At 45.4% G+C, this 27,001-nt stretch overlaps 1 protein-coding gene across 5 annotated transcripts in view; it reads left to right on the top strand.

Moving 5' to 3' along the window:
- Positions 1 to 27,001, top strand: part of LOC119172824 (uncharacterized) — a 203,846-nt gene that overhangs the window by 95,962 nt on the left and 80,883 nt on the right. The window contains exons 1-6 of one of the 5 annotated variants that reach the window (XM_075884481.1): positions 12,239 to 12,354; positions 14,368 to 14,586; positions 23,221 to 23,454; positions 23,953 to 24,066; positions 24,427 to 24,477; positions 25,266 to 25,426. In XM_075884481.1, coding sequence (XP_075740596.1) covers positions 12,309 to 12,354; positions 14,368 to 14,586; positions 23,221 to 23,454; positions 23,953 to 24,066; positions 24,427 to 24,477; positions 25,266 to 25,426 — 825 coding nt within the window. In that variant the 5' untranslated portion in view covers positions 12,239 to 12,308. Of the gene's footprint in view, positions 1 to 12,238; positions 12,355 to 14,367; positions 14,587 to 23,220; positions 23,455 to 23,952; positions 24,067 to 24,426; positions 24,478 to 25,265; positions 25,427 to 27,001 lie in introns of those variants that run through there. The other 4 variants (XM_075884479.1, XM_075884477.1, XM_075884478.1 and 1 more) reach the window with 4 other exon arrangements.

Genomic DNA, 27,001 nt, shown 5'->3' with positions numbered 1-27,001 from the left:
TTGTATCGTCTCGTCCAGCTAGCAGATGAAGCTAGCGTCATCATCAAGGTTGCTGGTTTGGGTACCTCACGCTGCTTGAAAATGCACATTTACCGCAACTCTCCAACTTCCTATATATGTAAAGATGGGCCACTTCCGACACTCTGTGAGACCTTATAGGCCGAAGCCACTGCAACGTCACAAATGTATGAAACTAGGCCTCGTTAGAAGCGTATGCGAAGAGAAGCGAGTATGCTCGCGCTGCACTGAAACGCAGTATACGGACAGTTGTAAACGCAGTGTTGCCAAGAGTTCAAATGGCAGTGAATCCTTCGAAGCCTCCTCAAATGAGTGCCCTGAAGTGACAAGTGAAATTGCTGTATTGTGACAAACCGGGAGAAACCATGCATCACATTGAGAGGCCACCGCAACCGTTAGACCACCGCTCCATTGTTGCCAAAATTTATTGGAGAAAATCAATGCATCTGCATCCACAGCATCCCTTGGGTGCCCTGCTTCGCCACCTCCCTTGCCACTCGTGCTATACACGATTGCTATGAAACAAAGTGCAATAAAGGCGTAGTTTTTGTGGGTTTCACTTGGCTTACACTGCCAAAGTCTCAGCCGCATCGATCGGCAACGGCTGGTACGAGGTATAGAGGACGACGGAAGGCATGGGTAACCTGACGCAACTTGGACTACGTAGCCGCAATCACCACGACGTGCAGATTCACACTGCATATCGGCAATAGTGAACACAGCATCAGTGAATGATGTGTTGCTCGACGAAAACAAAGTTCAAATCGCCATGCGTTCACTCTGTACGACAGCTGCTGGGTGGTCCGTGTCGAGTACTTGCAAGTGTTATGTCGGCAGCTTTACTCGTCTACCTACAGCGTAACGCGATACGCCAAAGACCGTGCATTCACATTGTGTAACACTGCTCCATAGTCTAAGGATCGTGCGAATCTTGTATGCTCAATTTATTCTATATGTCTACTTTTTTTCCCTCCATTCCCTTCACCGGCTTAGGGTAGCAAATCAGACGCGCGTCTGGTTTATCTTCCTGCCTTTCTTTTTTTTTGTCTTCCTCCTCCTCTTCCTTTGCGTAACAGAATATTAGACTTGCTGCACAGTACCCATGCAGAGTCCTGAAAATTAGTGGATATTCATGTTTAATGTAAAACTGGCCAACCTAAGTAATCAGTATAATAGTTATGCATGACAGGCATTTTATGATTACAGTCGGCGAAGCAATACGCGTAATTTAATGCCTTGTGATAAACAGACAAACATATTTTTCTTTGTTAAAGTACTTGGTTAGATTGAGTTCAGGCAAGAATTACAAGTAGGCGTTTTTATGTTGAGCATCTGACCTGCAACTTTCATCATTATTTATGATCATCATTTTCAACGCGTTTTAGTCCGCTTCAAGGCGAAGGCCTCTCCCAACGTCCAATGTACCTTGTACTGTGTGAGCACGTTTGAATTTACTCCTACTAACTTTTTACTTTAATTACTCCATCGAACTCTATGCCTATCTTCTCTCCCATTCCGTTTTTGTTCCTTTTACGGTTCATTGGTCGTGTCTCGTTATGCTGCCAGTCCAGGAAATATTTTTTTCACTTGATCTCAGCCAGAATATCAGCGACTGCTGCTGGTTACCCAACCTGTTCTGCTTTCTTTCAACCCTTTAATGTCACTTCTATGTTTCTTGGTCCTTTCCTAGTGCATGGTTTTCAAGTTTTTCCTTAGTTGCATTGTTGTCCTATGTGTTTCAGCCTTATATGTTTGAACTGGCTGTGAGCAATGATTGAATACTTTTCGCTTTAATACCCGAAACGGCCTGCTGAACGCACTTCTGCCCAGTCTTACAGTGCGAAACAAAAATGAATAAATAAAATAACCTTCGGTGAATTTTCGCTGTATAATGAGACTCCTGTTAGTACTTGTCCTGGGCGTGCGTATTCTTCTATACACTCCACTTCATGTTTTCTAGCCGTTAAGTACGACGCTAGGGGGCCAGTCGAAGCAAACGTGCTTCGCATGAGCTCCCGCCTCGACGCCTCATATCACCCGGAAAACCTCATTGCCGCCACCTATGAAGTACTGGACCGTTTTCTACTAATCAAGCGCAGTCGGCGGATAACCTGTTTTTAACCGTAAGTCCATATTTCCTGAAAATCTGCTTGTTTGAAGATCCAAGGTGAAGAACGCTGCTCTAAGCCTAAGCGGCGTCGGGCCGTTGGCCCGACGTAACGCTACTCGCGTTTCCGCGCAACGCGCGAGAATGGCTGACGACGACGCGGCTGCGTCAACCGGAGCCACGGCATCGATCGAAGAAAAAACTCAAGGCGGAGAAAATGCTACCAGCGTCTCGTAAAAGAAGCCTTTTGACAACGGGGGATGGTTCACTGCAACGTACCACAACTCAAGGCTGATCGCCGTTCCGGAGACCGGGGCCGAAGCGGTAGACAAATCAGCGTCGAGCCAACCTAAACAGAAAGGGAATTTTGTTCGAAAAGAGAAACTGCATCCACTGCCGAAAACCGCCTTCAAGGTCATCATTAGACCGAGGGATGGGCTCAACATCAGTCAATTAAGCACGCATCAGATGGCGCGCGCTATAACTATGGCATGTGGTAACCCAGACATCTGCAACGAAGGCAACCTGCTTATACAACTGCGCAATGGATCCAACATCGGAATAATCAGCACGCCAAGCATGGAGACTGCCAACATTGTGCAGAGCCTTTCGAATTCTACGTTTTGGTGCGAAAGACTATGCAGTGATGGCTTACGTAGCCGCACCGGACAACTCGTGCAAGAGTGTGATTCATGGACTGGATGCCGGGACCACGCCAACCGAATTACTAGCCCATCTTCGGGTTCGTACCCAAGGAGTGAAAATACTTTACGCAAGTATGCTTGGAAAATCCCAAAGTGCCGTGATTACCTTCGAGGGCAAGATCGTCCCGCGCTGTGTTTACTACTACGGTGGTGAAACACGATGCTACCTCAATCGATCATCGCGGCAAGTGTGCTATATATGCTTCAAGCCTGGGCATAGGGCAGACGTATGCCCAACACCAGACGCTGTCGTCTGCTCAAATCGCACCGAGCCAGTCATGGAGGACGGACACACCTGTGAGCCCCGGTGCGCACTATGCAAGAAAGCGCACCCTACGCGGGCAAAGGAGTGCAAGGAACGCCTCAGGAGACCAAGAAGCCCACGACCAAGAACAAAAGAGCGGACGGCCGCCGGAGCACAAGGCGCCGATGGACGCGGCCGGGCCTGGAAACGCTGGTTCAGTAGGGATGGAAGCTCACTATCCAGATCCCGATCAGCATCGAAACCACGGTCATGGTCGAGATCGGCGTCCAGGACCCGCCAGGCTCCAGAAAACAAGAAAAAGCAGCAGAAGAAACCCTCCACCAGGAAGGAAGACGACGGTATGGTGAGCAGGAAAGCGCCTTTTAGATGCGGAAGCATCTTATACTCGCGCCTTGTAGTGCGCCGTCCGCGTCGTCCGCACCGCTTCTCGAACATTCGACAGCTGACGCGCGCGCATGCGCCGTCGCGCCGTCGCCCACTCTTCCACCATCTGTGCATCCCTTCCTCCTCTACACACCGCGCGTGCTTCACTCCTCCACCATCTGTGCACCCTTCCTCCTCTACACACCGCGTTCGACATCTACAATTCTCCTGATTCTCCAGTGGACGCGCATGTGGCGTCGCGCTTCGAGAACATTCAACAGCTGACAGTGCATGCGCCGTCGAGCTGTATATATACTCAAGGTCGGCGCTCGCTCGCTCAGTTGCCGCTCGTCGGTTGGTTTGTACGGTGCGTCGACGTCCAAGGTCGCGGTGAAATGAATTCCAACGAATCCACAAACACAATGATCGACGTCCCTTCGACCAGCGCCGCCCTTTCGCATACGTGTGTACGTGTTCACTCATTTAACACCCCCTCCTACAACCACGTTAACCAATTTAGCCATCGACCCAAGTAAGTCGCAATTTAACACCCCATTTCACAACCACGTTAACCAATTTAGCCATCGACCCAAGTAAGTCGCACTTTAACACCCCGTTAACCAATTATATGCTCCGCATCCTCCTCAGTGTTCCCCCGAGGGAAGCTGCGGGCAATTTTTTTTCTCTGCCTCTCCCACTGCTCTAAACAACACGAATACACAGACAGTAATAGTCGGTAAGAATGGCAGTGCGCCGTCTAACGACGAAGTAAAAGATTTAAGGCAGACTATTCAGACACTCAGGGCGGAAAACGCCGAACTCCGGCAGAAACTAAACGATCTTATAGATGAACTGAAGGTCTTGAGAACAGGACAGACCAATGCTAACCCCCCATCCGACTTAACGCTGACAGCCACCGTAGGGCGCCAGGAATTCACAACTACCATGGCTGCCATAGAAAATGCCCTGGCAAATCTTGGCAACCTCATCTCTAACATCCAAGATGAGGTGCGCAAGGATAAAGAACGTCTGGTGCAACTCACGGCCATGAAATTCGGAGGCGAACCCTACGCTCGGCCATCACCTGAATATGGCAAGCAGCCGTAAATGCTCGGTCAAGTTGGAAATCATCAAAATATGGCAGTGGAACTGTTGCGGAATCCATCGAAAGCATGGTCTTCTGAATCAATACATCAATAAATGCACAACTCCACCAGACATCATCGCCCTCCAGGAAACCGGCTGCTCATGGAACTCACTAGCTTTTCGGTTTATGAGGGTCTTGGCCAAAGTAAGGTCGCCACTTTGGTTGCCAAAGCGGTCACCGCAATTAGACATGACATCGATGCAACAGACATTGACCACGTTCTCATTGAAATCATAACGAAAAAAAGAACCGACGAAAGCATATTTCTCTTCAATATCTACAGCCCACCAAGCCAGCGGAAAACCAACTTCAGCTCCCTTCTGCGCAAGGCAGAACAAGCAGCAAGCAAAAAGGGTCTTGTCATCCTTGGAGACTTTAATGCGTGGCACAAGAGCTGGGGATATGTCAAGGAAACTCAGAATGGCAGGGATTTGGCCAGAGAAGCTGATCGCAGAAGACTAAGCCTCATCACAGATCACACTCAACCAACGCGAGTGGGGAATAGTATCAACCGAGATACGTGCCCGGACTTGGCGTTCGTTAAAGGTGTCAGGAAGTCCCGATGGGAAAACGGCGGGGAAACGCTTGGCAGGGACCACTGCATTTTGCGTATCCAGATAGAAACCCTCCCGGTTAAGAAATGGCATGGCCTGGCTCGACTTACAGACTGGGAAGCTTTTAGAAAAACTAGGGTAGAATTTGAGGATAAAGGAATTGCGGAAATTGAGAGTGGGTCTCAGGAATCAAGGCAGACTGGAAACGGTTAACCCGAGAAGTTACTCCATCTACAAACACGCCCGAGGTGGACAAGCATCTCCTACACCTCTGGACGCCCGTCGGGGCCTATTAAGAAGATGGAAGCGGCAGAAACACAACCGCAAACTGAGACTTAGGATAGCCGCAGTCACCAGGGAAGCCGAAGAGTATGCGACGGAGCTTTGAAGGTGCAACTGGGACCAAAAATGCAACGAGCTACAATGTACACTAGATTGAAAAAGGACATGGGCCTTGCTGAGGGCCCTCATAGACCCAACTACGACCAAGACTGAAACCTGTAAAACAACTCAAAAGATTGCACACCAATTCAAAGGCACAGATCGGGAACTGCTAGAATACATAAAGCTGCGCTATATTGGCGATACAATGAATACTGGCTGCAACCTGGCATACGCTGGTGCAGCTAATCCCGCTCTGGACGAACCCATTACCACAGAAGTAGTTCGACATGCTATGCTGTCGGCAACAAAGAACACTACGCCAGGAAAGGATGGCATCAGCAACGCTATGATACGGAACCTCGATGACAAATCTATCACAAGGTTTACAGAATTCATCAGCAAACATTGGGAGAAGGGTACCGTTCCAAATGACTGGAAACATGCGCAAATAACAATGATTCCAAAGTCTGAAAAGGCTCCAAGCTTAGAAAATTTAAGACCCATTTCGTTGACTTCGTGTTTTGGGAAAAGTAGACGAGAGAATCGTGCATCAGAGGCTGGAGACCTACCTGGAAGACAACGAACTCATGCCGCACACCATGTTTGGCTTCCGAAAATGCCTCTCAGCACAGGACGTCCTCCTACAAATCAAGGAGGAGGTGCTTACCGATGTCCCAAAATATGGCGAAAACGTACTACTTGCACTGGATCTTAAGGCTTCTTTCGACAATGTCAGTCATAAGGCTGTGCTAGAGGGGCTTAGCAAATTAGGCTGTGGAAAGCGAATACACAACTACAACAAAGCTTTTCTCAGTAACAGAGCCGCCACAATTGGTATAGGCATCCGCACTGATACGTTTGATACGCCCACAACACCCCAAGGTCCTGTGATATCGCCGATGCTGTTCAACATCGTTATAATCGGCTTAGCTCGGAACCTCCAAAATATTGAAGGACTCAGACATGCCATCTACGCAGACGATGTTACAATCTGGGTGACAAGAGGATCTCTAGGCCAAAAACAAGATCTTCTGCAACGCGCAGCTGATACAGTTCACGACTACATGCGTCAATGTGGCCTCGTCTGCTCTCCGGAGAAATCAGAAGTTCTGAGAGTCTACAGACGAGGATGCGATCTGCAAAACTCCATAGACGTCTATATAGGGGGGAAGAAGATTCCAGAAGTATCCCGAATTAAGATTCTCGGCATGTGGATACAAAGCAACTGTCGTATAGACCACACCATCAGACAGCTGTCAAACACTACAGCGCAAATCACGAGGATGATCACCAGAACCTCTAACAAAAGACGGGGTATGAAGGAGGAGGACACTTGTAGGCTTGTACAGGCCCTCGTGGTCAGTAGGATTGTATACAGTGTCCCCTACCAAACACCACTACCACAGGAAAAAGAACAATTAGAGGCAATCCTCAGAAAAGCCTACAAGTGCGCCCTTGGTCTACCTGTCAGCACCTCGACAGAGAAATTCCTTAAACTCGGGATAAACAACACAGTGCAAGAACACATCGAGGCGCATCTTGTTGCGCAGAAAATGAGATTAATGTTGACTGCTACGGGCAAGCATACGTTGCAGACATTGGGCATGAGGAATGCTTGCGGAGAAATCAATAACACGGTGAGCATACCAAAAGACATTCGCCAGATCATTGAAGTCAGCCCAATACTTCGAAACATGCATCCAGAAATCCATAAGGCTCGAAGAAAAGCCAGATCAGAAGCACAAGAAAAAAATTTCAAGGCGAGAACCGACGTATTGTACGTTGACGCGACCACATACAGAGAGCACTCCGGGACAGTTGTAAGCGTTGTTGATTGCTAACTTAGGGAAGTCAACAGCGCTTCGATCAAAAGCAACAACATCCTCGAGGCTGAGGAAGTAGCGATCGCGCTCGCCATCACACACCAGAGCGAAGAGTCTACTACAGAAATAGTTACTGACTCGCAAGAAGCGTGTCGACGCTACAGCAGTGGACGCATATCCAGTGCTGCCATCCGCATACTCAAGGGAAGAAAAATCAACTTCTCGAGCTGCTCCATTACGTGGACACCAGGCCATGAAACTGTGACAGGGAACCAGCGTGCCGACGCCATTGCCCGAGAATACGCCGACCGGGGGGCGCACAACGACGAGGAACCAGCCACAGTTACTTAACGATGTCGAGCAATTTTAGAACACCAGAGAGCCCTGAGGAGGATATACCCCCCTCCCCACAAAGACCTCAACAGAGAGCAGTCGGTTGCCTGGAGACCGCTGGAGACTGATACGTACCCCAATCTCAGTCTTCTGAGTAAAATCTATCCGGGAATATACACCAACAAATGCCCGCTATGCAGAGAACACCCACACTTTACCACGTGACATGGGCCTGCCAACACACACAGGTAGTGTCAAGAAACTGTACACCAACACCGGAGCAGTGGGAGGCTGCGCTGTCCTGCTCTAAGCCTGAAGAACAGCTCAAGCTGATCGACATAGCTTGCAAGATGGCAAAGACCACGGGGGCCCTGGACTGAGGGCTCCAACGTCACCGGAAAAAAGCTATTTGTAATAAAGTTTTGCATTCATTCATTAGCCGTTAACTCTTTCTCTTCCGCCAAATTACGTAGCATTATCTTTGCCTTGATTATATTGAAAATGATTGTCTTTCTTGGGGACCTTCGACGCCAAAATTTTGGTCTGTACATTTGTCTGTCTGTCAGCGGTAACAATCCCCCCAGCGGTACCAAACGAACTTTAAACGGCCAACCCCATCCGCAGCGCCCACCAATATTGCTCAAACTTCAGCGTTAATATTTGAGTGATTGCCAATCAAAAAGCAATTATTGTGCATATCTGAAGCACCATAACAACACGTCGATGTTTTGTATGTGTGCCTTTATACTAGAGAAGGCACACACAAGTAATTCTAAGAACCGTAGCGTTTATCACGCTGCGCAGACAGTGCAACGTGATGCTCAATAGGCCAAGCGTTTCCAACGCTTTGCTAAAACGACATGGTGCTGGCACCTGCCCGTCGCTTTGCGTTCTACACCTTCTCGCCTCCGAGACAGGCGCACACCTTTCTCCGTGGGCGCGCACAACTTCCTTCGTTTTCGATGATAACTGCCAGATGGCGCTCGTGTCTAACTTGCCTCGATGCGCTCGTTCGCCTTCGCTGCACGGATTCAGACCCTCTAACGCAGCACTTCCAGAATACAATTTACCCATTTTCTTGCGCAGAACATCAAATAAACGTTTTGTTCACTCTCTCCAGACGCAAGGCTATCTTCGTTCTACGACATTTTCAGTGAAACATGCAGACACGGAGCCATTTTTTTTTCATGTTATGTCGATTTCCTCAATTTGATTTTTTCAATCATTTGCTTTTCAATTCGTTGGTATTATTACTTCAGACTGTTAATGTCACCTGCAAGTAGTAGGTAGCTGAGACATTCTCCGACAATATCTATTCCACCTTCTTCCCAGTCTCGCTAGTTGAATACTTCCTCTAAGCACGTTGGGCCCAGTATTGTTATATTATATATTATTGGGTGGCTTTTTTCACTGCAATATTTTATCCTTTTTTTTAGTGTGGGGAGAAGTAAGTTAGCTGAGGAGTGTTTCCCCTATTGTGAAACTTAAAAAACTTATTTGCTTCCTTATAAGCAAAACAACGTCATGATAGAGCCTGCCATATAAAAAATCAACGCCTTTTTTTCGTACCCATTTAAGATAATCACCAAAATGGCTGGGACGTTTGGCATGAAATGTCACCGCTAAATGTTCAGTAGGCTCTGTTGAAAGCGTTTTTTCTATTATTCGTGTATACACTAAAATTCCATTCAGGCATTACATAGGGGGGTTTTAGCTGTGCAAAAAATTTCCAAATCAAAACATTGTTATCGTATAATTGAAATGGTAAACAAAGTAAAATACAGTTGCGCAGACAGAGATGCAAGAGGAAAAAAATTGGGGACATGAATGAAAACTCAATAGGAGGAGCACGGCAATGGTGCGAAAAAGTAGGACTAAATATACAGAAAATTGGCATAAAAAAGAAGTTCATTAACAATGAAAGAAGAATAAAAATAAATGCACACGTGCACATGAAAACACGCATAAATAGGTAAGTTATATGTCCAAGGAAATTAGTCTTAAAATTACGCTGCGTGGAACGAACTTTAGATAAAAAAAACAAAAGTAGGTGCCCTACGTATACCCCCAAAGAAACGCAATAAAAATATGACCCCGTTTCAATGCGTGAGTATTGTACGAAAGTAGGTCCACGTTGAATGTCATCTCGTTGTTCAACCTGACTGTAGCGTTTCAATGTGCCGTTTGTTGCTGCTATATGTCAACATATACCTTCATTCACTCACGGGTGCATTTCCAACGAAGCCGGAAATGCTGTAGGCCCGTGTTCTCAGATTTGGTCACGCTAAAGAACCCCAGGTGGTCTAAATATCCGGAGCCCTCCACTACGCAGTCTCTCATAATCATATGGTGGTTTTCGGACGGTACACCCCACATACCAACAACAACCTTCACTCACTCAATCATTCAATCAACCAATCAATCAATCAATCGATTGATGGATCAATCAATGACCCAAAGCCATCCCGCCGCCCAAGGTAATGACATAAGTTTTAGCTACTTTTTGTCGACGTAGTGATTTTAGGGCTCCTGATATATCTGGAGTCGAAGGATTTATCGTAGTCTATGAAATATAAAGGCGTTTGTTGAGTTCATCTGTTTTATACACTACCGGAATGATCGCGTGAATGCAATGTTTCGTAGAGAAGACTCGGCTGAAACGCGCCCATTCACGTGCTTGTCCATCTGCCTCTGTGATTCTGTCTTGCAGCTTCAGGATGTTCACATTGTTTCACATCTTCCTAATGAAAGAGCACGAAGGCAAGTCGTCTCAAAGTGTTTCAGTTTGTTATCAATCAATACTGAAGCGCACTGCGATCAGTGGGCTTCCTTCAGTAATATAGATTTAGTGCTTTCTGGGAAAAATAATGCTGGTGTCCGGTGTATACGTCAGACTGAAAGGTGTCGATATCACTATGATTGATATATTGATTGGTTTAATGAACTATATGTTTATCTGTTTCAGCAGTTAACTTCACATTCAAATGCTACATGAAAGGTCGATAACGCATGGTCACTTAATGGGAATACAAATATTGCACCTCCTTTCGCATGCAGCGTCAACAGTTCGGGTCATGGAAGCCTATTTCTGACTCGAAAGCTTACATAAGAACAAAAATTAGTTTTAGTGGTCACGTTTGAGTCATTCCATGCGAAACATCCCAGCCATTGTGGCAACCATCTCAAATTTGTTCGCAAAAAAAAATATGACACATATATTTGCATTTACATTATTTAATGAAGCCAATAATTCATAAAGTTCTTCATTAGTGGTGATAGGGTACTTCATTGGGGAAAAACTGCTTAATAAAGTGGAGAGATGGCCATTAATTTGGGCCTTTAAAAATTGCTTTCTTCTTCAGAACGCTAAATGCCATAATAAATACTTTTCATACAAAAGCAACTATTGAGTGACTCTAAACTGAGATATATATATTATAGCTCCATGTGTAGTAAATTAAGCCTCAATGCGTACCAAAATGAAGATTTTTTTTTCTAGTTCGTGATGTTTCCTTGAAAGATGCCAAGCATTAGTGGTCTCTGAAAGCATTTTTGCGCAAAATATATATCCCGCAGAGATAGCGTTAACTTGTGAGACATTCACACGTAGCGAAATCGTACGGCATAAAAATTACAAACGTAGAAAATTTCGACAAGGCTTGTAGAGGTACATAATATTGAATTTTTTTTTAACACCGCACACGAACGCCTTTGCTGACTGTGCAAAACAAATCTAATGGTAAAGGTGATGAAAAACGATACCCTCATCATAGTTTTTTGGCAAAATTCAGTCAGATGACATTATGCTTAATTTGCAAGGCTATCACATAGGCGTAATTTTTTCTCCCCGAATTGTTCTAGCAATGCACTGTTTCTGATGCAAAAATGCGTTTTTTCGGACACATTTGAAACGATCGCCAAAATGGACGGGTGGCTGGAAAGTCTGGCATTGAAGGACCCGACCCATTCGCTGCGACATGGCCAAGTTACAATGAATTTCAACAGCAGTTATTGTATTTATGAAATAGATGTCACGCATCAAGTCATGCGAACTGCGCAACAACACATGCAAATTCATTTCCAGTTGACATTGTCACCAAGCATTCAACCTGCGATCATATATGCGCAGGTATTTATTGAGCCACCCTCGCTTGCTCATGCGTCACGTGAAGTTATCGAGTTTTCTAAAAGGACGTCGTTGTGCCGCAATACCACAATCAAAATCACAAGGCACCCTGACACATGAGGTTCTTGCTTATCTTGGCACCGACATTTGTGGCCCGTGCGTATGCTTCGTATCATCAAAAGATAAGGCTCCGCTTCCGTGCGCACATTCTATCGTTAGATTATTGCGACGCACAGGCTACAGCGCTGGCCGTGCTCCTGCGGGAAACTTCTCTCGCTGCTGGCTTTCTCAATAAACATTTGAATCACAGTGAGCGGAAGTTTCCTAGCATCATTAGGGTAAAGTGATATTCAGATAAGACTCTGCTAGTGCCGGCCACTGCTTTTTCTGTTGTCAAAGCCGTGACAACTCAGGCTCCAACCTGTGAGACTCAGTAAAATACTTATCGCATTTACACAAAGTTGCATAGCTTTCACAGGAAAAAATGCTACATTTATGTTGTCTTCTCCTAAGCGTTCTTCGTGTCTACGGTAAGTTGTAACTTCCAGTAACTTGATAAAAGGCCTTAGTTTTATGAGAAATGTGATGCTAGCGTTCATTCATTCTTTATTTTAAATATGTTAACGTGAGTGGTGGACGTGGGTGGAATAGAAAGTTATAAATCTGTAATAATTACACTACGCTAACCAACAGCTAACAATGTATTAACGAAGCCCAGATATGGTTTAACGATTTTGTATAAACTCACTACTGTTGCAAAGACCTCCCTAAGAATGATTCGCAGATGAGTTGCTTAGGCTCTCTGCGTCAAAGTTGCAATGTTTTTACAAGTCTTTAAACACGCAAATTACTACACAAGCCTGAGAACGTGCTGAATGAGTTTTCAACTTCCCGAGCCCTTACTAGGTAGCATCGTTCCACGTTACGCGATAGCTCCGGTGGCCAATTTGATTGGATGTGTATATAGTCTACGCCTTTAAGCCTCCTCCCGACAGTGATCGTCCAGTTGCCTCCGTTACTTCGTGTTCCGTGGTCAAGCGAACTGCGCGACGACGTTTATTTCGAAGTTTTCTTACTCAGATACCATGAATTGTCCTTTCTGGTTGGTGAGCAGCAAAGATAGTGATTGGCGACTTCTAAAGCAACGACTTCGTGCAAGGCTTGCAATGGCGAGCGGAGTGGCTTAAGCTCGTCGCTGCAGTGGGCGGGGAGGGCTCGCTATCCGATTAACGCCAGGATCCATGCGTCTGAGGATCTAACTTGACCTTTGAAAACACAACCACTTTTTGCGATTTTCCGCTTACCATTGATCCTTCTCAAGTACTTTTTGTTTGCCTGCGGGCCTTCACTTTTTGTCGCCGTACCGGAGAATAAGGGTAGTACGACTGGTAAGGCAGGAGGTGGAGGAGATATCAATCACTCCACGCGCGTCTGCTTTGTTGCCCCACGTCGCGCTGCCGAGCGCATTCGACGGAGCCCACCCGGCTGAATGCGCTGCGGTCACCAACGACGTCTGAGTTTTTCGTCAGTTCGGGAAACAAAGCAGTGATGAGTTGAAAGGTATAAATATAACTTTCTCTAGCTACCTTAATACACGGTACATCGCTTGATTTGTGCTGCAAATAATTTGATGATGTAGCCTAAATGCTGATAAACATTTCATAGTACGTTCAAGTGATGGCTCTTCGCTTGCTCACGAAAAAACAAAATCAGAAGGGAGGTCGAGCGCGACGTGCAAGACTAAGGTTCGTTTGTTATCACGCCCCATTACTTCTTTGTTTACTCATCGTGAGTTGAAAGTCTGCGGTAAAGTGATAATATAGGCCGAGATGCAGAATGCGGAATGGAGGAAGGACGCATGTTGGGCAGAGCAAGGTGAAAAAAAGACAGTGCCTTGTCTGTTCTCCAAAGTGGTACTGACAGGAAAAGTTTCAGTCGTCGTTTTACGTCAAGTGAAAAGGCAAGCCCTTAAGAACCTAGAAAATGCACTGCTAAGCGAGAGGGATATTTACAGTACGATTTACAGTACGTAAAATATTTACAGTACGATTTTTAAAGCTGATGCAGGTTTCTACTGCACTCAGATGTCACAACGTGGTATGAGATTCTCGTCACGTGTTCGCACAAGATATCGTAAAGTTTCCACGGCCAATCCGCACCTGCCTCTGTTTTTGACGCGTAGGCGGTCATTTTGAGTGTTTCGGTGACGAGCAAGTGCCAATTTTAAAATTTTTGGCACCTGACACCATCTCGACTAGCCAGACTAGAAGCCAGAAGTCTCCGGTAACCTAACATAAAGGTATGTGTCTACGTGGATAAATGCCCCATCCGAAAATTGTCTTTAATATTAAAATATCTTATCAGCGTTCGCTCAGCTTTACACTGGCGTATGCGTCTCAGTATATAGGACATCTGTAAACCAGAGTAAACTTGCCTTAGAAAATGGTGTCAGTACCCTTTACAGTTTGCTCTATCCATTGTCCTATTTCTTAGACAAACAGCTCTTGCCTAAGCCAAAGACGTTTTCGTTCCTCTCTTTTCAGGGATACCCTACTACAACGGTTCTTTCGTCGCGTCCGGGGAATTCCAACGAACAAATTTTAAAGTGAGCGGGATAAGCCATCCCTATGAACTCTCGGTATTTGAAGAAGCATACGACAGCATTGAGAAAAGAGCTGCTTTCAGAGTGACGAAGAAAGGGGACGTCATGACCTACATCCAGGACTTGCGCAGCAAGCGCAGCTACTTGATACGAACTTACGGTAGGTGGTGCTTTTACGTCAGTCTAGAAACGTTGGATGCCTTTGAAATTGCTGTATGCTTTGAAAGCACTGTATCTGGCATCACGCTGAAGGTTTTTATTTAAACTAGAAGCCAAAACTTTTCACTTATGTCAGCGAAAATTTCATCTTGTAACCAACTCAAATACTGGAAACTGACGTTGAATTAAGATGATCATCTGCATATATAATTTTCAAAATTTAGAATGAAGCATGCTAGCACCGGAAGACGCAACACAAACTCCCAAAAATGCGTTTGCGGAGATAATTATGCTTTATTTTATAATTTATTAACAATATTTTTGGTGATGATTTGATTGATGGATTGAATGCTCATTAACAAGAGAACACACTCTTTTCGTCCCACTGAACAGTTATTCTATCTTTATCAAAGATAAATGAATTGAACATAACATAGACTATGATTGCCTTTACAGAATACTCTCAGAACTTTCCAGCGCTTTTTCGTCTCACAACAGGAAACTAAAAAGGGAAAGATCGATGTGCAGTAATTGTTTTCTATGGTTAGCGTACCTCAGCACTCAATAACAAAAGTTCATGTACTCAAACTGCTATATGTAAGCCCTAGGTTCTACTAGTTAGCTACTCATCTGAAGAGTGTTTAAGTTATACGTACAATAATGAAGTCTCTAAAGAATCAAGGTGTGATGCACTGGTGCATACGCCCAGCCTGTCATTTCATAGTTCATTTTCTCGTGACTTCTTTCTGTAGTGCTGATTGCTGTGTTTATTGGTTGTACATGATTAGGAAACAATGCGAAAGACCACAAGGGTGCGTTTCATTTCTGTGTCAAAGTGTTTTTTGAACAGTTTTCCCGTCTTTCTTCTGTCTTCATTTATTGTTACTGCTGCTTTTTTTCTGCAGAGTGGAAAAGCAGCACTTCTAGTGTGATAGCACTTACTAGCCTGCTCCCTATTAATATATCTTTGTTCATTTGCAGGTGTGTTTTACGAATTCTTGCATGTCAATTATTAGTAATCTTGCATAATTCTATCCACACGGTCAAAGAATTTGAGTCTTCTCGTAAAGTTAGCTTTTTTTACGTTAGCACGTAAGGACTTCGCCAGAGCACATTATTCTGAACACTAATCCAGGAATATCTTAAAACTATACTTGGTCCATCTTGCTCTAAGACCTAGCATTACAGTATTAGGTAAAATATTAAGCAGTTAGAATACCTGCGCACTCCTCGCTCTCATAGAAGTACTGCCGTTGTTTTCATAATCTTGTTTCTGTGGAAACAGAACGCTGCAATTTCATCTGCTGACTCAACTTTTATTGGAAGCGCCTGTTCAGTAGTGCAGCCTGTTGTCTCTCTCTCTTATTTTCAATCTTTCTTGCAGTCTATGAAGCTATGTAGTTCTCCTCAAGAAAGATAATCCGTCACCGAAGTCATAATGCCAGTGATAAAACAATTCAAGTTTCGTGACTAAGCATAGCTTATTTCTCTCTTTTATTCAACTGCTTAGAACTAGACTTTGTAGTCTCGCTTAAACTAAATGATTAACTTATGAATACGATAGTGTTTAATGAGAATTTAAGCACAGCTGTTTAGGCGGTTTGATTTAGCGATGAGTGGCGACGAACAGTTTGAGAGAGGGGTGCAATGTGTATGCACTGTTGCATATCACGTCGTGAGTAGCGTGAGGGGCCCGGGCAAATTTGCATAGTCCATTTCACGTCACTGCCGCAGACGAAGTGTAGCGCGATTGCCTCAATAAGCAGGAGACCACGGAATTCATCGTGCAGGCTCTTTCCCCAAAATGTGCCTCAGATAGGCATCCATTCATGCAGCGCATTATTTCCATATATGTTATCGGTGGATGTCGTCAGAGACTGCGTGATAGCGCGCACTACTGTGGCGCAGCGGGGGGCCGCCGTGGAACACGCTGTTTAGTCAATGTCGCGCCGTTCAACCTCACGTTCAGCTCGTTGTCGATGTTTTTTAAGAACTAAGCTCCTTATAGTGGCACCTCGTAGTCGTAGTAGTAGTCGTAGTGTGTAACCAGTCTTACATTTTGACCTGCAAGGTGGTGCCAATGAGAGATTTCTTCTGTGCGTCGTTGAACAATAGAAAATTCGCAGCGTGCGCGGTAACTAAGAGCCGAATTCTCCTATCTCTCATTCCCCCTTAGCATCCATTGGCATGTACATTGAGCACTATCAGACAAGAAAGGGTTGCTACGTTATACACGCTGGGCATAACCTCCTTGGTTTTAGAAAGGTTTGGCGAGCGTTGGGCCGCTATGCCATGAATACAGTGAACTAGCATATACCATGAACTCGAGGTGGTTAAAGGTGAGAAGTAGACACGAAGCGCAAGCCGTGAGAAAGTGTGCGTGTGCCACCTCTAGTTTAATCCTTGGAATGTCCGCTGTATGGTGGTGTATATGCGGAATATATGATGAAAAGATGCGAGATGGTGGTACTTGGAGGTTGAATAGATGAATGAACGGACACACAGACAGATGCATGAACGGACTCACGGATGGCTGCACCGACGGATGGACACATGAACGGACGCAGGGGCGGATGCATGGACGAACGCAGGGACGGGCGCATGAACAGACGTACGCACGGACGGGTGGGTGGATGCATGGACGGTCACACAGACAGACGCATGGATGGATGGAAGCAAGAACGAATGGACGGACGGATGCTTTGCTCCACTCTCTATTGTTCACTCCATGGATATGCTGCCATTTTTTTCATCCTGTGCTACTCTCCGTGTTCGCTCTCTTTCGTCCTCGGTTGCTCTACCGGTTACGGACACGGCGACGCCGCTAAACGCAGGAATGGAAGCCTAGATGGCGCGTTCTAAAAAAAATGGCAGCATATCCACGGAGTGAATTATGGGAGTGGGGCGAAGCATTCGTCCGTCCATTCGTTCTTGCTTCCGTCCGTTCCTGCGTACGTCCGTGTAACCGTCCATGCGTCCATCTACCCGTCCGTGCGTGCGCATGTTCGTGCGTCTGACCCTGCGTTCGTCCATGCATCCGCGCCTGCGTCTGTTCATGCGTCCATCCATGCATCTGTCTGTGTGTCCGTTCGTCCATCTATTCAGCACTCCAAGTACCGCCATCTCGCATCTTTTCATTATATATTCTCCATATAGAAGCACCACCATCCACCGGACATTTCAAAGACTAAACGGGAGGTGGCACATGCACACTTTCTTACGGCTTGCGCTTCGGGTTTACTTCTCACGTTTAACCACCTCGAGTTCATTGTTTATACTAGTTCACTATATTCATGGCTATGCGGCCCAACGCTCGCTAAACCTTTCTAAAACCAAGGAGGTTACACCCAGCGAGTATAACGTAGCAATCCTTTCTTGTCAGATCATGCTCAATGTACATGCCAAAGCTGCTAATGGGGATCGCAGCGTGCGCGTTACCTAAAGGCCGAATGCTCTTGTTTCTCATTCCCCGTTAGCAGCCATTAACATGTGCATTGAGCACTATCTTTTATTGTTAAACAACGCACAGATGAAATCTTTCACCGGAACCACCTCGGAGGTCAAAATCGTAAGGACCGCTATTTCGGGTATGTGCCACTGGTGGTTACGTACTACGAAGGACGCACAAGCCACGCCATAAGGAGCTTCGCCCCTAAAATTCATGCACAATTCACATTCAGGCAGCGCCAACTTTCTTTGAAGCTTTGGTTAGCCGCAGTTGAAGCTTTGTAACCTTCGTTAGACATTGCGACCAAAAGTGCCAGCACTCAGTTTTACACGCACCAATCTGCGCAGTGCAGGTGTCTCGGACCAAGCGAAATGACGGTAGTCCCATTGCGAAGAGCTTAGGCCGTCGCAGTGCACCTGCCAGACTTGCATGTTCATGTACTTCCACCGAGGGTCCAGCGTGCGTAACGTAGAAACATAGTAAAGTTAGATGCCTGCAGTGACTAGGGATACGCACAGTCTCCGCATTTCCTTTCTTCGCTTTCGTTCACGCTATCAAATACAGCGACGCCGGTCAACACATAAACCACCACGTAAAAGGTGCGCTCTAATACGTAATAATAATTTTATAGGCATTGCAATTTTCATTTGAAATAGTGGTAGCTCATTCATAACTACAGAAAGTGTTTTAAAAGGAATACTTACTAGCTATTGGGAACTGCAGTTCCTTGTCTGTCCCCCCGAATTTCAATGTGGGGTGCATTTTGTACCCCGCACCTCGTCCACATGGGACGGAGCATTTAGGCTTGGCTTTATTTATTTACGAATACGCGCGAAAGTTTCAACCAATGGCAATCACCGGCGCTAATGAAAAAGTGTTTCCACGGGCGATGGGAAAGAGTAGCCCACATAATGTGATCACATGATGAACGTATGATGATGTGGTAAAAACGAGAATGTGGTAACAAAAAGTGCCCGATAAACTCCTACAGTATGGTTGCAGCAACAGCGTGAGTTAAGCCTGAAAAGCACTGGCCTTAATCAGATGCACTGATCACTTCATGCATTGGAGATTTCGTGCACGCTTTTTGCATGTATTGGGCACGTTTTGTGCACGTCTTGTGTTTGCTGTGTGACGTCCCCACAAACACGGACTGAACCCCGGTCCTGTCAAGATGTTTTCGCACGTTTTTTAAACCCACGCATAAAAAAAAAGAAAAGAAAACCTTTGGTGTAACGAATGGGCATTCCGGAGTGGAGTACCTGGAAGGATTATTTCTACTGTTCTCACAGGTCCCCCCCCCCGCGCAAACACAAGGACCAGGCGGTGCCTTTTTGTCTACAGACAGTGTACCAATGTACGGTGGCAATAATCCGCGCGCACCCTTCAGATTTGTGGCATGGGGGAGCAGCAGAGCACCTTTTGTTGATTCGGGAAATGCGACCCTGCCGCAGCGTCTGTGCCGGGTCCGGTCTGACTTTCCGTCAGCCTCCGTGGCTCCAGGGCTCATTACTGCATTCAGCGCGGATGGCCACCCGCGGCGTTGAATGATGAAGAAGTGACGGCTACGGAGAATTTCGCGGGAGACACCGAGCTGCATGGAGACGCCGAGACTCGTTCTGGACACCGGCTCATCAAGTATCGAAAACCGGGGCAATCGGTTCGGTCGAAAACATTTTGGCACAACACTGCAAACTCCAGACGCTGGCCATTACAGACGACGCACTTTGTCGAAAGCATCGGGACAATTGTTCGCCCGTAATTAAAGTGTCTTGGGACAGCTCGCTCATCCCTCTCTCTCTCTCTCTCTCTGAGGCTTGAGTTTGTACATTTTTACTTGCTCGGCGTTGTTTGGGAGAGTATTTTTTGCTGGTGTGGGCCACGGAAGCGGCCGTCGAAGATGATACACTCCGACTGACAGAGAAATGTGTCGTGTCAACAGGGGCAATTGGTTAGGTGCCACGGAGGGGCGGAGTCGGGTCCTACAAAAAGGGACTACGAGACGACACGGGAAGAGTCAGAGTCAGAGAGACGGAGCGTTGAGATTGAGATTGTAGAAAGACGGAATGGAAAAGGAAAATAACGGTGCGAAGAGATAGCGATGAGAGGCGATTTGATGATGACTGGTGCAAGGACAGTACGATGAATAATGATAGTTAGGGATAGGAGGTGAGTGAATGGAACGTTACGAAAGACGGCTAAGATTGAAATCACTGAGAGGCACGACGAAGGCGACGATGACGAAGACGATGAAGACGCTGACGAATTGGACAATGACCCTAGGAAGAAGCCCTGAGCCCCCACTCGAACAGCCAGCTCCGAGGCCCCCATCAACATGGACATTCTGTGAGACGAACTTCACCTCGCTTACTTAAACGAGCTTTGCGGGAAGGGATGCGGCATATTGAGACATTGCACGGTTTTATTAATTAATGACTTCATCATTTGTGTCATCGTGTGTTTTTCTGTATTGAGGCACCCTTGTATTGTCACCGTTACTTCGCTTATGTATCCTGTTTCGCGTGCCGCGAATAATTGCTGATGTGTTACAATTTCGTGTAACAGAGATGTCGTTCACGGACAGTATGCGTGTACGCCATTCGCACTCGCTATTGAATTAAGTGCGTCCATGATTAAGAAAAGATCGTGACGTCTCTTACTTTCCGGCCCCAGCACGAATCCCTGTATGTGGAAAGTGATTGAGACACATAGCCAAGAGGGAACCGGAAAAAAAGGAAGTTGAGGGGTCTTCCCTCTCTTTGGCGATCGGTGGGGTAGTGAAGACGTCTCAAGTGGTCGATTTCGCTGTGCAACCCGAAGGCGCTATGCGCCCGCATATCTCGTGTTTGAATTTCCCCGCTGGTAAAATTCTTCTGTAAGATGAAGGTATGCCAGTCCCTCAGGAGACGTGGGTTCGAATTCCACCGCTGCCACCACTTGAGACGTCCCCACTACGCCACCGATCGCCAAAGAGAGGCAAGACCCCTCAACTTCCTTTTTTTCCGGTTCCCTCTTGGGTATGTGTCTCAATCACTTTCCACATACAGGGATTCGTGCTGGGGCCGGAAAGTAAGAGACGTCACGATCTTTTCTTAATCATGGACGCACTTAATTCAATAGCGAGTGCGAATGGCGTACACGCATACTGTCCGTGAACGACATCTCTGTTACACGAAATTGTAACACATCAGCAATTACTCGCGACACGTGAAACAGGATACATAAGCGAAGTAACGAAGACAATACAAGGGTGCCTAAATACAGAATAAACACACGACGACACAAATGATAAAGTCATTAATTAATAAAACCGCGCAATGTCTCTATATGCCGCATCCCTTCCCGCAAAGCTCGTTTAAGTAAGGGAGGTGAAGTTCGTCTTACAGAATGTCCATGTTGACGGGGGCCTCGGAGCTGGCTGTTCGAGTCGGGGCTCAGGGCTTCTTCCTGGGATCATTGTCCAATTCGTCAGCGTCTTCATCGTCTTCGTCATCGTCGCCTTCGTCGTGCCTCTCAGTGATTTTCATCTCAGCCCTCTTTTGTAACGTTCCATTCACTCACCTCCTATTCCTAACTTTCATTCCTCATCGTACAGTTCTTGCCCCAGTCATCATCTCATCGCTTCTCATCGCTATCTCCTCGCACCGTTATCTCCTTTTGCGTTCCGTCTTTCTACAATCTCAATCTCAACGCTCCGTCTCTCTGACTCTGACTCTTCTCGTGTCGTCTCGTAGTCCCTTTTTTTAGGACCCGACTCCGCCCCTCCGTGGCACCTAACCAATTGCCACTGTTGACACGACACATTTCTCTGTCAGTCGGAGTGTATCATCTTCGACGGCCGCTTCCGTGGCCCACACCAGTAAAAAATACTCTCCCAAACAACGCCGAGCAAGTAACTATGTACAAACTCAAGCCTCAGAGAGAGAGATGAGGGAGCTGTCCAAAGACACTTTAATTACGGGCGAACAATCGTCCCGATTCTTCCGACAAAGTGCATCGTCTGTAATGGCCAGCGTCCGGAGTTTGCAGTGTTGTGCCACAATGTTTTCGGCCGAACCAATTGCTCCGGTTTCTGGTATTTGATGAGCCGATGTTCAGAACGAGTCTCGACGTCTCCATGCAGCTCGGTGTCTCCCGCGAAATTCTCCGTAGCCGCCGCTTCTTCATCATTCAACGCTGCGGGTGGTCATCCGCGCTGAACGCAGTAATGAGCCCTAGAGACACGGAGGCTGACGGAAAGTCAGACCGGACCCGGCACAGGCGCTGCGGCAGGGTCGCATTCCCCGAATCAAAAAAAGGTGCTCTGCTGCTCCCCCTCCTGCCACAAATCTGAAGGGAGCGCGCGTATTATTGCCACCGTACACTGTCACACTGTAGACAAAAAGGCGCCGCCCGGTCCTCGTGTTTGCGCGAGGGGGACCCGTGCGAACAGTAGAAATAATCCTTCCAGGTACTCCACTACGGAATGCCCATTCGTTACACCGAAGGTTTTCTTTTCCTTTTTTTATGCGTGGGTTTAAAAAACGTGCGAAAACATCTTGACAGGACCGGGGTTCAGTCCGTGTTTGCGGGGACGTCACAGCTGCATTCCCTGTCTCATTTCTTCGTAATACTTCTCCGGGGAAAGCACAGTGCAATTCCAAAAACAACGCATGTTTCCAGCATTCATCGAAGTGGTCTTCTATTCAGAGTTTCCTGAAATTTACCAGAGGTGACTCTGACGCTGCAATCGTTCAGCGACCATAGGAATTATGGGTAGTACGAGGACTTGCCTAGTCTTTGTACTTGTCGGCCTCGAATCTCTAATGAAGCTTCGTTCATAGCTGTGTTTCGCTTTTGTTTTGAAGGAAAGAACGAACCTTTTTGAACTTCACGTCCAAATTTGAACAGGTGAGCCTAAAATGTAGAAGGTGGTGAAGCTTAACTTATAAACTATAGCTGATTGTTGTTTCGTGACAAAGCAGGTTCGAGCCATGCGAAGCCAGACGAAACGTGAAGTACGAAGATTAGGCAAATCCATTTACTACCCATATATTTCAATGCTCACTGAAGCGCCTTGTGCTGCAGCTTCCATAGACACTAGCGCCAGGCTTTCCTCTAGTGTTGTGTAGAAAACTCTATGCTTCTATTCACGCGTCTATAAAGATGATCATAATACGTGCGTTTATTTTTATCCCCTTGTTTCAGGTGGAACCACGACATGTGTGAAAGTTCCCAATGCTAATTTCACACGAAACCAGTTTATGACTGTTGTATCGGCACCGGACGAAAGAATGTACTTCTTTCTGCGGGATCTTCTGGTTCTCAGGTCGTACGTGAAAGTGCAGACACGGAAAAACGACCTCGTGCGCAATCAGCCTTGTCGAATTCACGGAATACACACAAATAATTACACGATCAGAGGAAGCATGACGTGGACGTGTGAGTAATTTGCGCATCTTTACATACTGCATAAATATACGTAAGAGCGTGTTTTGTCCTGGGTATTATAGTTCGAAAGATTTTCAATCATTATTATGTTTCAAACGTTCAAGTTACTGCATGCTACTCAGAAATTAGTCTCGTGTAACTGTTCGTGCAAAACGCGATACCAGAGTTGGTTGCATTGTCGCTACATCACACAGCCTGAGATATTTTTGTTGGGTGAGAAATGAAACAACGGAAACTGTAGGGACGATTAAACGGGTTGAAATATATCTTACTGTCAATCTGCCGTAATGCTTATTCTCAGCTGACGTAGGTTTGATAAGTTTTGCATAAAGGTAACATAAAGCATGTTTTAAGTGAACACAAATTTGTATAGCTGAATCAACATACTTAGACAGCGCAAAAAAGTACCCTGTTCACTAATAGCGAGTCCACTTGTTCAGAAATCTTTACTATCTGTACGCTTATGTCAATATCTGTCTTTGTTTTCAGTTACACCTAATGAATATCAAAAGTATACATGTGTTATACCGCAACAAATATGTGACTCCATCCTGGTAGTTATTTCAGTGAAGCTGCCCTTAACAGCGCTGTTCACCGAAAAAAGTGAGTGATTCAAGAAATGACGTTATGCTATAATCGGTCGATTCATGTAGCAAAATCACATTTATTCAGGCAAATGAATATTGAAATAAAATTAAATCATGAGCATCATGACTTAGCCACGCGCCGCTCATACGATTCATTAAACAGTGAAATCATAACTTAGCGTTGATTAAAACAAGTGAGCTTTTTCTCGCATAAATTTTTTATTTGAACTTGTCGACGAGAGGTGAGCACGCAAGCAGCTGTAAACATTTGGTGGCCAAGCGTAGTTTTCAGTTCACGTTATTTTTGTTACACTGCTTCTTTAGTGCCTTCATAACAAGAACTTTTGTAATGAAATATGTGCTTCGCTCTTTACAGTTGGCAATTTGACGAAGCGCAATTTAAAGAGACCACCTGCAAACATAACAGGTAACGAAGCTACTTCGTGAGAGATAATATTGTTGGACGTCATTGATTTTTGTTATAATCATAACTCAGTCACAACTACACACTTATATAAAAGTGTAAGACAAAAAGTGTATAAAATGAAGAAAAGTTGTTTCATACAAGCTGCTTCGCGCAGGTGCTCAGAAGGCGTGTGATGTGCCTCAGGTTATTCAACAACTTGAAGCGAGACTCGAAGAAATTCCAAAAAGCTTTTTTTTTTACATACAAGGCAATCATTGTATAAGACGCAGAAGAATTTCATAACCGATAAGTGTAGATAATATTTGGACGTTGTCTATTGACTTGCGCGCAACAGCCATCATTCCGATAGTGGTGTGATCGAATGTGGTTTCTCGAGATAAGGGTAATACCTACCAAGGGTGTACCCAGTATTTCTTTCCAGTCAGTGGGGGGGAGCAGTAACCATACTTTGTGTATGTTCGTGTGTGCGTTTATGTGTGCGTGTACGTAAGCAAACTTGAAAATTTTTGATCGGGTCAAAACCCCCGTCAACCGGATTTGGCTGTTTCGCTGACTCTGTGACATGCAACAACTTCGCTCCGCGTATAGATTACTATGCAGTGTGAAAAGACATTTTATGTTTTTGGGTATAGGTGGACGCAGACTCACACGGTCAAAATTGATGATACCGAGTCCATGATACCGGGCATGTTCATAATACTCAGATGGTAATTTGGGGAACGTAAAACTTCAAAACGCCATTTATGCTTCATTATTCCCTTCTATCGCTATATTTTGAATACTTTTAGGCTTACCCCTTGCTATGACGTTCCCGAGGAATGCTACATTAGAGGTGCCTTTTGAAGCGCATTTTACTTTTCGTGATGACGGATATAGTGAGCAAAGAATTACCATGAGCATCCTAAACTTCGACTACATCGGGACAACGTTACGGAACACCCTTTTTGAGGTGAGTCAGTGATAATTGCGAAAACGTATGCTTTTTTTTTTTTGTCACACATGTATGCAAACCGCGTGGCCAGTTTGACATGTCATGGCCTGAAGCCCATTTGCAAAAACTGGAAGAGAATTTCCGGCTTGCTTTAGGACGAGCATTTACGACGAAACTGTCACCGGTTTTCGTTGACAAAAAAGTATACCATGTGGTCGTGCAAATGTGCTCCGGTATACGTGCATAAATATTGCTTCAACGGAACGGCGAGGCACCATATCAAAGTGATAATCTAGGGTAAAGAAGGTTACCGACCCGCATGAAAAAAGACGCGATTCTCTAGATGTAGTTTGAGCAGAGCAACATCTCAGTTGTGCATGACATTTCTGCTCACAGTCATCTCAGATACTAGTGCGACAACATTTCGTTGTACATGCATTTAATGTGGCACAATTTATAGTGGGCGGATAACGCGGATTTCTCGTCGTACAATACATGCGCACTACAAATGCAGATTGAAATTATTTGTGTGCGAGCTCCTTGAAAAGACAAATATAGAGCGCAATAGGAAACGGAAAGTCATGTAGGCTAACTGTAACTATGGAAGTATATAGATGGAAACTCTGCGCCTTGAGAAGATAGATGGTGACTGGAAAGAAGAGACAGATGGTAAATTGTGAATCTGTGATCACGACTGAACACCATCGTGCAGGCAAGAGCAGCAGTTGCAGCTCACTGAAGAGCAGCGTGAACACGCTTTTTTTTTTTTTGTTGAAGATGCTAAGTCTTCCTCTGTCCTTTTTTCTTTACGAATACCTCCTAATCGTTCCTAATATAGGGTGACATAGTGGTAATTCTAAGCCAGCTAACCACCCTGCCTTTCTTCTCTCTCTTCTGCTTTTTTTTTTTGTTTCCGCTGACCTGTGCTGTCATGCCAGGTTACTGCCATGTACAGATGCGTATCTGTTGGTGCGCTTCTTCCCTTTAAGCGGTGCCCAATAACGTAACAATAATTATTAAACGAACTTGCATTAAAAGTTGGTAATTGAAACGAAAGAAGTAGTAATATAAAAGTGATAACGGAAAACTTACTGGCAAAAGTTCATTTTTGAAGGCAACGTTGGAGACTGCACGCCAGCTCTCAAACCGAGTACATGTTCCAGACAGTTATTCAAAATCAAGAGAGTTAATCGGATTGTAATTTTTCATGTACACTACATACAAATTAACTACGTTTTTTTCATATAGCCTCTAACATTTAAATTGAGTCTCGAGGTTTCTAAAAATGTCCAAACCACTGTTGCTCCTATCCATCAATCACAAACCTTCAAAATTGCAGTTACAGGCACACATCAGCTTGTACCTGAATATATTCAAATAATGAATATTGACCGAGTACAATTACCTGCGACCCTTTGTCTTAACTCATTCGTGGTTTTAACTAGATCATGCATGGAAGCAATCGTAGAGGCTTGACAGATTATCGTACTGTACACAATACCATGTTTCTGACTGTACTGAAGTTTATGCTGCAGCTTCTGCATGCACTAAAGGCAATTTGTTTTCGATACTGCATTTGTTTTGGTCCAGTTT

The sequence above is a fragment of the Rhipicephalus microplus genome, unplaced genomic scaffold (genome assembly GCF_043290135.1).
Source record: "Rhipicephalus microplus isolate Deutch F79 unplaced genomic scaffold, USDA_Rmic scaffold_32, whole genome shotgun sequence".
Lineage (NCBI taxonomy): Eukaryota > Metazoa > Arthropoda > Arachnida > Ixodida > Ixodidae > Rhipicephalus > Rhipicephalus microplus.
This window is presented reverse-complemented; position numbering and strand designations above follow the sequence as displayed.